The sequence below is a fragment of the Ceratosolen solmsi genome, unplaced genomic scaffold (assembly GCF_000503995.2).
Source record: "Ceratosolen solmsi marchali unplaced genomic scaffold, CerSol_1.0 scaffold6, whole genome shotgun sequence".
Taxonomy (NCBI): domain Eukaryota; kingdom Metazoa; phylum Arthropoda; class Insecta; order Hymenoptera; family Agaonidae; genus Ceratosolen; species Ceratosolen solmsi.
Window position 1 is genome coordinate 8476379 of NW_011948414.1, and position 12109 is coordinate 8488487.

Genomic DNA, 12109 nt, shown 5'->3' on the forward strand with positions numbered 1-12109 from the left:
GAACAATAATATTTATGTAGTAATGTGTAATTGTCGATAAAATGTGTCTTAAAGTAATTGATATACTTTTCGAAAGAATACGAAAATTGAGACGGCATAAATTTTATTAAAATTTAACGACTTGGAGTTTAATATACTTCTCACAAACTACTTTCCACGACGATCGTAAAAACGTATATTCATTTTTATATTTTTATATTTTCATAATTTTCTCATATCTACCGTTCCAAATGCACGCACAGTGATTTACTCGTTATTTTTGGATATAAAAGACGTATTTCGCCCACTCGTTTGGTTATAAATATTTGTATAAGCAAAATATTTGTCGAAAAAAATACGTCCAAGTTCTTTTAAGCCCGAATTTCGAATTGTCGATAAAACATTCTCCTTCCATTTTAAAGTGTAATCATTGAAAAATTAATATATCAGGCCATATAACAACAATATCCGATAATTCGTATAAAGTAATGCAAATGTTAGGCATTAAAATTTGAATTTGAAAATAATGGGTTTCGGGAGTCTCGAGGCCCTACCTCAAACACAATTACGAACGAAATATCATACAAAATAATCACTTGTACTTTCTCGCTGCTGAGCAGCATCTCGAAAAAGTAGAAGCAAATCAATCAAACCGAAAACTATAATGGCTCTGGTTGGTAACGGGCTCGCTCTTTCCTTTTCCCATTTGTCATCATCATCCTCCTCGCCGCCATGGCGGCAAAAACTCAGAAAGCACCGGTGACCCCCTCGTCTGTGCCCCGCTCCTCGTCTCACGCTGATTCGCCGAGGCTTTTTGCGCGCGCGACGTACCTGCAATAAACGAGGCCGTCCCTCTGTCCGAAATGGTCACCCTTGTTAAGCGGTGTGCCGCATGAGGCGCACGTGAAGCAGGCCACGTGGTAAACCAGGTCCCGGGCTCGCATCACCAATTCTGTCGCGGATATGCCAGCACGACAGCGCGAACATCTCGACACCGCGAACAGCCTACGAACAAGAGACACTTTTTATCCTCTCGACCTGCTTTCCTTGCGACTTGATACAGTTACTGATTAGTCGAAAGTTAACACTTGTTGAATGCGCTTGTTCGCTCGATGATCGAAATCCATCTCCACTTCTTGTGAATAAGTGTTTGTCAGGGTAGGAATATTTTCAGATACTCCCATCTACCTGAATCAGGATATTTTCAATTATTCCGGGACGTGGACGTTACATTAAAAGCACATTGCTCGTAATTCATATAACGTTTCAATTATATTCTCGATTAATTTCATTATTATTCTGAATAATGAAACTTTTTTCATGCACGCTATTAATACAATTTTCAACGTCTCTTTTTAATCAAGTACTTCATACACTGCGGTGTATGTTTGCTTGCGTCTATGCTTCATGTATGGTATAATAATTTTTCTACTACGGTAAATACAATGTGCTGCACTCTATTCTTTACTATGCATCGTACATCGTACAAAGTAACTAAAATATCATGATTGCACATCGATACGCGAATATACGTATCAAATATCAACCATTATTAACGGCTTTCTCAGCAATATTTTTTAACACATTACGGAAGTTTTTTGTTATTAATTCATTATTAATTCGTAATAAATATTCATTACTGAGCATTGCTAAGGAATGAAAAGAAAAAACTGTAGCTCATTAAATCTCACTTATATATATATATATATATATATATATATACCGTTACAAAGTTATTGTATTTAATGCGATTTAAAGAATTAAAATAATATTTAAAAAATTTCGATAGTTTTTATAGTACAAAAAAGAAGACAAAAAAAAAAAACAAAAAAGAAGAAGAGGAAAAGAGTATTTCAATGTAGGTTAAGTAATTATAATTAAAGTTGGAAATTCAAAATATGTAAGACTATTATTGCATACGCGGCTGCTAATGAAAATACATAGATAAGTATTAAGCCACTGCAATTCTATCGATATTTTTATTTATATTCGCGTTGTTTTGAAACATTACCAATTAATGCACATTTTCCTAATAACAACGGAAACATTGTCATCGTAATAATAAAAGAAAAACAAAACAAAAGAGAAAAGAAAAGCAAAACATTTTCATGATAACTAAGTATCGGATATTTAATATTATGAATCAATTTCAGGGCACATTAATCACCTCCTTGAATACGTTTATATATTATTTTTAAATGTATCGTGTACAAACTCTTGGTTAAGATTTTCATTGAATTTGCATTAATCACGTCATGCATCGCTTGGTAATGAGAGCGTGTATGAATTAAAAAAATTTGACTGCCGCAATTAAGAATAATTATAACTTAAATATGCGTTTGTATAAATGAAATAATATATTGTAAAACATAAAGTATCGGGCAGTTAAGATGGAGATGAAATGAATGTCAGAGTTACGGGTACTGAATCGATTGCCATTATATTGTAAAAAATGAGAGACGAAGATAAAGGAAGGCAAGAATAGATAACACTCAAAGAAATATGAAAATTAGTAGAAACTATGTATATTTTCTATCATATTATTGTCTCTTTATGTTTTTCTTCCCTCTCCCCGGGCAATCTGACTAGCTCTTTCACTCTCTTTCTCTAATTTCGAAAACCATATAAAGCCTTACTTAACATTAACTAATTTTACTGAAATTTCTATGAATTAACATGTGTAAGTAGCATGTATAATATAAATAATCTAATAATAAATAAAATTATAATTAAAATTTTTAGGTGAATTGAAGGAAAATTGAAGAAATAAAATTATTATGCATGGATTTTAATTTATGTTACTTTTAAATTGGAATATTTTTTTTTTTTTTTTTTTTTTAATAAGTTGCACAACTTTTCTATACTCTAGTGGAAATGTTCAAAAATTAAAAGAAAATTTCATCCGAATAAAATATCTTAAACTTACGTTTCATTGATCTGACAAAAGAACTCGTTCATTTGTAACAAATATAATTACGAAGTATGTTGCGACATTGAATTAATATAAAAAGAAAAAAAAACTCGTATTAGTAAATTTGTTGTTTAATTGTTATTATAGGACAGATAAACGAGTAAATTTCATTTCCATGATTAGACTTTATTGCTACAACAAATGATTATGAATTCCATTCCAGATATTAAATAAGTACACAAGAAATATTCTCTTGCGAACTTGATGCACAAAGTATAATTTCACTAGCATACGCACAATGTTTTATAAGTTTTAATGTATTTTGAGAAAGAGGCGAAACTAACAGTGTACAGTTTTAGGTATAAGAGTCGCAAACCTAACCGACTTTATAATAACACCATACGTAGGTAGACAGCAAGGCCTGTTGGGTTAGAGAAATGTCGCGATCAACGTTGGTGATTCGTCGTTGCCGGGTACGGCATATTTTCAGATGAGCTTGGATATATCGGGCCCCCGCGCACCAGATGGCCATTAGTAGGCATTTTGTGTGGTCTCCAAGAGTGTGACTACGTGCGAGAGCGCGCTCCTATGCAAATTCGTCGCTACCTCAATAAATACCCTCGGATGGCTTTTGCATTAATTTCCGTGCGATCACGCAGTACATGTATTGGGGTCGATTTTTTCACTGATTCATTCGGTAGTTGTTTATTCGTTGGTACGACTTAACGGATGCCTACGTTTAGCGTAATATCTTTTTCTTATCGTGTCGAGTAAGAGCGATAGGAGAATATTATTAGACAATTTTTCACTTCGTTTGCCGTCGCTGATATTGCAAGCGGACTTTGATTGGAATTTCATGCTGATTAGAGTTATTTTCTAATCTTTTGTTTCATTCTTTCTTTCTTTCTTTCTTTCTTTCTTTTATTTTTTTCTTTAAACATTCAATGAAAGCGATGATAGGGCACACACATACGTACGTAAGCATAATTATTAGCAGTCCATCGATGTTTTATTATTGTTGTAGTTCAAAATTCATACATAAAAATTTTCTTCAATAATGTACATATTGTACGTTGTTTATGTACGTTTATTACGTTTTGCCGTGTATTTGATGGGCGAATTATAATTGTAATCTATAATTTGATTTTAAGTATGAATAATGAGCACAATTTATCATTATATCAAATGATTTTGAAAAATTCTTTCCCATGTTTACGCTCCCCTTAGTATCACGAAGTAAAGTCGTTAAAAATATTTGAAAATTTTAATTCCATTACAACCCTTAAAGTTCAACAACGATATGTTTATGAACTATATAAAGTAATTATTGGATCAGAGAAGAGACTTCCCCATGACAATGGACATGGAGGATTGAAACGTCTGTTTAAACATTTATAGGAATATTGCATATATCAATTAGATTATCGTTCTCTATATCGAGTCTTATGACATTAGAAATAATAAAATGCTCGTCTTATTAATCTATTAAACTCTGCTTACATAATCACGAGGCACAACGTTCAATTTTGGATCTTCCTACAGTCATTGCACAATGTATGAATTTAAAAATTGCAATTAAACCTAGACGATATTCAAGAGCTCCCGGCATTATAATTTAACCCATCTGCGTAGCACGGAAATGCTCGTATTCTAGACTCGACACGATCATTGGAGTCGCGATTGATCGAAAAGCCCGGGAAATCGAGCGCAACTCTGGAATCCCACAATCACCTATAGTAATCCTCCTTGCAGTAGATGTTGCCGTCTCGCGAGAAGCAAGTGAGTTCCGCGGCAAGGGGCAGTCGGCAATGACAGCATCGGAGGCAGGCGCAGTGCCAGGGTCGGTCGGCCGCTCTCAGGTACCAGCGCTCGGCGATCTCGCGGCCGCAGCCACCGCAAGCCAAGGAACCTCCGGTGGACAAATCCTCGCTCGCGTGCTGGCAGGAGAGGGAATCAGCGCTGCCCTGGCCACGAGCGCCCACGGCTCCGTCCACTGGTGGCGGTATGCCGCTCCCGCAGCCGACTTCCTTCAGCATTTTGCTTCGAATGGGGTGGCGCTTGGGCAACTGCTGCTACTGCTGCTGGCGTCCTCGCGACGATGGTGCTTCATCGTAGCGGTGTAAGCAACTGCCCGATGGGCTTCCTCGATAAAACTTGGATCAATGACTCATCGTCCTCATAGACTCTCGTTAATCTGGACAGATTGAAAAAGTCGAGGTTCGTTAACTCGGATATTTTATTATGTTGACGTTTGGAAAAGTAATTAAACTATTTAAAATTAAACCTGCTACTGCCTTAATTACAAATTATTAATTGCTGATAAAAATTTGTATTTCTAGAATTTCATCTAAGCTTCTCATTCGGTTAACAAATAGAAAATGATATTTTAATAAAAAAAAAAATAAAAAGAAAAAGAAAAAAGAAAAACTACCGGTTGGGAGAATTAATTGCATTGGTGGTTAACCTATTATGATTTACATTACTTTACAAAAGGACGATTATAAATTTTCATTCATAGCCATAGATTTATATTTGATGAAATTTTTTAATATTATATATATATATATATACTTAAAAAAAATTACGTAAAGAATGATTGTATAGAAGTTTATGTCATGTGTAGTAATTCATAGAGACACCCGTGCATGTATCCGTACATGTATGTAGTTACATTGCACGTAGTAGTTAGGTTTGGGTATTCTTACCATAGAGATCGACTTAATTGCGTTCGACGCTCATTTATACACTTATAAATGATCAAGAACCGTACGTCCTATCACAACATTGACAGCCGATATATCTTTACATACGCTTCCTTAGAGGATTGCGGCAAAACGTAAATACCAATCTATGAATTAATCGATTCGATTTTTCTCTTTCTCTCTCTCTCGTCTCTCCTCTCTCTCTCTCTCTCTCTCTCTCGTCTCTCTCTCATCTCTCTCTCTCTCTCTCCTCTCTCTCTCTCTCTATCTCTCTGTCCCACCCTTCTACCTCCTTTCACTCATTCTCTCATTTCTTCCCGATAATACCTAATGCATGTCCTTGTCCTTGTCTTTGGCAAATCAATTGCAAATTCATCTGTAGCTAATTAGTTCAACTTTGCACATTATCTCTCTGTTCGTCAGTCCCTATTTCTCTCGCTCCTCCCTTGCGTTCCCTCTCATTCATTCTTACTTTTTATTTTTCTGTATATCTTTCTTTTATTCACAGATTCTTATGTGTTTTAATGATATTAAGTGATATATTTGTACATTATTCCAAGAGTTGATATTATCAAAATGTTTTCACTTGTATCTCAATTTCATTATTAAGTATCAATGACTATTGCTATTGAATAATTTTAATATTATATAAATTATTTTTTATCTTTATAAAATTAGGATAGTTTATAAAATTAAGGTACAATTTGTTTTCACAATCATAAAGTATTCGAAACTTTTTTTTTTCAATTTTATAAATTCTATTTTACAGAGGTCTTCTGTCATATTAATTATAATTTCTGAAAATAATAATTGTAACGCCTACTATAATCCAGACATATTATCATCATAATATAAAGCAAGATTGAATTGAGCTCTTGTATCTTCTCGATGAAAATTTAATTAACATTTTTAATACAATTTTCTTTTTTTCTTTATAGCAATATTTACATATAATTTTCAATTAGAGAGTATAAATATAAGCATTTGAATAAGTAAATTATATTATTATAATATAATAAATATTTTTATTTATTTCTCGTCCATTTCAGACACATAAACATCGTGACAGAGAGAGAGAGAGAGAGAGAGAGAGAGAGAGAGAGAGAGAGAAAGAGAAAGTTTGAAGGAACGAGTAACTAGTGATATTTTTTGTAAATCGAAGATACATAAAACATTATTAATAAATAATTGAGATACATATATGAAACACCATTAAAATATGTAAGTGATAAGATATTAATATGCGATATAAAATAAGTGTATTTATTGGTTTTCTATCAATGTAAAAACATTTGTACAGTCTGTATAAATCAAAGGTAGATCGATCGGAAACGAGAGCTCGTAAAACAGATATCCTGTAACTTTCGACTTTCTTTTCCATGCCCCTTAAAAATCCCTAACAGATTCCTGAAGCAAAGCACACGAACCCTTTCCCATTTCTCTGAGCCTAAATCGATGTAATCCATGAGTAGGCGAAGATAAAGAAAAACGCACGGGAATAGGGACGAAGTAACGTGGGATGCCAAAACGAAAAGGGACGAGGAGAGAAAAGAGGAAAAAGAAGACGGGCAGGAGAAACATAGAAAATATGTAGACGTGGATGTGGTAAGAGGGTGGAGGAGAAGGATGAGATCTTTCGGAGTGGGCGTTAAAGGGAAGTAGGACGCCTCCGGTGTTTTCGGCGGTGCGCAAGGGCCCACCGTATGTCACCGCTGGCGGCTCTTCAAGTAGTACCGGCTCGACCAAGAAATTTTAACGATCTTCCTCTCCTTTTCTCCTTTTCTCATTCTCTCTCTGATCTTTCATACCTACCTGGATTAACCGGATATGTAAGACACATACACACGCATATGCAATTGTCTATGTATATATATAAATATATATATATATATACACATGTATCTATCTATCTATCTACATTCATATATGTTTTTATATATATTTCTCTCTCTTTCTCTCTCTTTCTGTATACACAGAAAGAGAGAGAGAGAGAGTGGGAGAGCGTGGGGGTTGGGAAGAGAGAATCGAATTCCGTAGTTACTGTCTTTCCATGAATGCCCTTCAGTATAAGTGTGAGTCCACATAAAATCAAGGGAGAAAAATTAAGAGAAACTCGGGGTGGTATTTGATGTTCTGAACTGGTTTGCGAAAATATATATTTGCAAAGTATTCAAGCAGGAAAAGTTACCGACAATTTATAACTATTCCATAAAAAAAGCATTCAAATTATTAGCACTCATTTTCAAAATAATTCGAATTTTGTATATTTGTACAAATTATTTCTTTTTTGTTATCTACAGAATTAATTAACATACAATCAGTACAAAAATAATTTTTTAATTCTTCATGCTTAAGTTGCTTTTGAAAATGCTCTGTCCATCTGAGACGAGAATACAATTTTTATTATTCACATTAAGTATTTTATTGTAGTAAATTGATTTGAAAGTAAAATTTTTAAAACATCGATTTTAGAAAATAAGTTAAATTGATATCACTTCTTACAATCAAACATAAATTAATAGTATATCAAATAATATCTTGACGTTGATATTAAAAGTATTTTAGTTTAAAACTTTATGATAAATAATTTAAATCAATTTTCTACTTTTGTAGCGCTAAGCTAAAACAGTAATTTAAAAAAAAAAATATTAACGATTATTATTTAAACTCTTACTATAGTGCGTAAAAAAAGATTTATTTACATTATTAGTTATTTAGTTTTATTATAAACGCTTAATATTTGTGATATTTTTAAAACATGTAAAGTATCAATCATTTTTTACATATTTTGTTGAGATATATAACTAAACATTGTATTATTAATTTTTGAAGATTTTTCAATATCAATCAAATTATTAATTTTATATTAGAAGCTAATTTTTAGTGCGTTATTATTTGTAGCTTTAATTGAAACAATTTTATAAATAGAACAATACAAATTTTATTTATAATTAAAAAAAAAACTAAGCTAACCCAATAATATAAAAAAAATTGCTTTGCTACAATAATTTGAAATGATAAATATGGGTAAAGTAATGAAGAAATATACATAATGATAAATTAAAAAAAAAAATTACTTATGTAATTATATGGTTAAGATAATTTATTACGTGAAAATTTAGGAATAAAATATTCATTATTGAGAAACGAATATTGAAGTCGGTAGTGCACTGTAATTATATAGGTGATGGTTTTCATTCATTCATTAAATTATAAATGCATGCATAAAATCATTAATTATCAGACTCAATTTTTTTTTATTACATTTGAAAAATGTGGTTCAACATAATTACGTATGTTTTTTAATTGTTTGATTAATTAAAATGTATAATATCGATTACTGTTAGAAGATTTTTTAAAATTTGTTTGAACGTATATTTTTAAAATATTTTCCGACTTTCAGCGATAATTTATGGATCGATGAAGAGTTCATAATTAGAGTTCATAAGCTTACAATGATAGAAGAAAAAACGTAAAGATGAGTAAAAAGTATGATAGATTCTGTTTCATTTTGTATTTCTAACAAATTCAACACAGCATCAACGCTACAAACATCATCAGAACTTTGCTTGTACTACTTTTTACGCGAACGTACCGAATCGGACGAACTGGTTTTTCGGATAAAATCAGGCAACGATCGAGACTCTCCCAGCCGGTTGGTTATATCGCTTTATTTTGCAAGCAGTCAACGCGTGAGATGCCTAAGTGGTCAAAGGACATACGAGTCCTGTTTCTCTATAGACGTAAAATTCTGCGCTTTTTTCCAGAGGTTTGAAAGTCTAGCATATCCTGGGTTTATCTACTTACCAGAATTAATGAAGACGAAAGCCGACTGTCTCTAGTCCTTTTTATTCAATTTCATTATCTGCGAAATCGATATTCCAAAATTTTGTCACGTTCATAGTGCTTCGATACAGAACTTTGCCACAGTTAATGGAGCAAAAGCTTTCATAAGAACACTTTAAATACCTGGTAAGTGCATTTGAAGTAACTTGATGCTTACATAGAATTGTATTCACCATTTCACCATCACCTAAATATCACCATTTCTTCGAGGATATTACTTAACAGACGTTGAATTTTCTGTCATTTTATTCTATGTACTAAGCGAGATATTATATGCATACCGATGTCTTATAAGTCAATAAGTTGTAAATAATTTTTATCGAAATTTCCATGCGCACGACAGGTGAGCACCGCACTACATTCACCAGAGAGAAAACAAAAATGGATGTCCCATGTACACGATAATATTCAACCACTGCTGTCACAACACTGATTTCACACTGATTATGAAATTTTCTGCACCTTCTATAGAGTAAAATGAGTAAAAAAATATAATAAATGAAAAACAAAACTTGAGGAGAGAGAGAGAGAGAGAGAGAGAGAGAGAGAGAGAGAGAGAAAGAAAGAAAGAATGAGGGAAAGGGAGAGAGAGAGACAGAGAGAGAGACAGAGAGAAGAAGAAAAGAGAGAGTAAAAAAGACGAGAATGAAGATAATAGGAAAAAAGCAACACGAAGCTACCGCTTGCCTGTCAGCCGCGATGGTGCGCTACGAGAAAGAGAAGAGAGAAGTCGAGCTGCGCGGCTCTACGCGACACGAGTATTGGCGACCAGCGGCGGTGGTGGCACTCTTACTCTCTTTCTCTCTCTCTCTCTCTCTCTCTCTCTCTCTTTCTTTCTTTCTCTCACTCACTCACTCACTCACTCACTCACTCTTACTCTCTCACTCTGTCTCTTTTGGCATACGCAGAGCAGAGTCCGCGAATACAGGAACTCGAGGACAGATAGAAAGAGAGAGGTTTATTGTTGGGGGCGCGATTCTCTTGAGCAGTAGCAGCGAAGGCCGGCGGGGAGTAATAGAAAGCGAAAGAGATGGAATGATGGAGAAAGAAGGAGAGAGAGAGAGAGAGAGAGAGAGAGAGAGAGAGAGGAGAAAAAGCTCTGCGTCGGTACCAGGAGTAACACGGAGCGAAAGAGGGGTGGACAGAGACAGAGTTATGCAGTGGAGGTAGACGATTTTCTGCTAGGGCAGGGAGAAGATCTGATTCTATTGCTGCATCGAAAGTCTGAAGTATATTTAGTGAAAGGTTAAGATTTCCGGTCGCGGATAAATAAAGAAGGTAAATAATGTGAACTAATTGAAGACAAATAGTAAATAAGAGTATACATAACAGATAACAAGCAAGGCATGAAATAGATTGTAAAATCGTATAAAGATAGATATTTTTAAAGATGAGATAGATGGCAAGAGGGAGGAGAGCAAGGAATAAGGACAGAGATTATAATTGACGGCTCCGCGTACGGTAGTGCGGTAGGAGGCGTCGCGACGTCAGGCGTCTGCGCCTTAATGTTAAAGCGTTTGGCGCAGGCGCCACAGGGTTCACGGATCTGTTGCAGATCCATGAGGGGGAATCTAGATTGATATAGATAGACAGGGCCAGAAAGGAAGAAAAGGACAGAAGTTAAAAGAGATTGAGGGATCAAGAAAGAGACAATGTAATGTATTGAACTTGTGTACATTTTATATAAGTTCGCCATATTTTTACATACTTGGACAATATATCTATTTTATAATTTATAGATAATAATTTTACGGATGATTAAATTCTATCTAATCAAAAGTTTCTATCAAAATATAAAAATATAAAAATATAAAATTTTATACAAATATAAAGAAATCGAGCAATTAATTAATTAATTTCAAATAGTATATAATTTATATAACCAACAATTACTTCGCGATTGATCATTTTAATTTAAACACTTTAATTTAGACACATTTTTTCAACTTAAACTCCTTAATTCGAACTATTAACTATTTGCTAATTTTAAGAAAAATATAAAATGTTCGGCAAACTATAACCTAGGAGACCGCAAAAATATGAAACTTGTTAAACCTACATTGTGATTTATAAGCTCTGAATAATTATAAAATTTATTGTTGCAAAAAGACGAATACATGAAAGAAAATTCCATTGCAAATTACTTATCATCTAATATTAAAATTTCTTTTTTATAAAGGAATAATTATATAATACTGGATCGACGTATTTATACGGGTAAAGAGAGGAAGGAAATTGAATAAAAGAGTTTACTATATCATTATCATTTTTTTTTTTTCAACAAATAAATTTCCTCCCAACTGCTTTATATGGATAAATCCTTATACATAATAAATATAATTTAAGGCTTACATATATAAGGAAATAAAGACGAGTACTCAGTAAAATAGTTTAATACGACCACTTATATCTCTGAGCATTTTTAATGCTTAAGAACTCGACATTTATTCGAAATAAGTATGGTGGATTTTAGGACGTCTAAGAATTAAATTTTTATCAATAAAATAATTCTTAATTATTATTTTAGAATCAATAGATCTTATTATTTTTCATCATTTGAACGTTCGAATGAAATTGTTTAGGAATTGTTGAGGAAAATTTATTGATAATGTAAAAACATTTATAAGTAAAAATTTATACTTAAAAACTTTACTTTTATTTTACATGGAAT

At 33.0% G+C, this 12109-nt stretch overlaps 1 protein-coding gene across 1 annotated transcript in view; it reads right to left on the reverse strand.

The window, feature by feature from the left end:
* The window catches only part of LOC105367961 (LIM/homeobox protein Lhx9), an 18497-nt gene extending 8766 nt beyond the window's left edge, over positions 1-9731 (reverse strand). Inside the window, exons 1-3 of the mRNA XM_011506836.1 lie at positions 9400-9731; positions 4622-5084; positions 811-984 (exon numbers count right to left, since the gene is read on the reverse strand). Of these exons, the coding sequence (XP_011505138.1) occupies positions 811-984; positions 4622-4926 (479 nt within the window). The 5' untranslated portion in view covers positions 4927-5084; positions 9400-9731. The remainder of the gene's footprint in view (positions 1-810; positions 985-4621; positions 5085-9399) is intronic.
* Positions 9732-12109: the final 2378 nt, after the last annotated feature.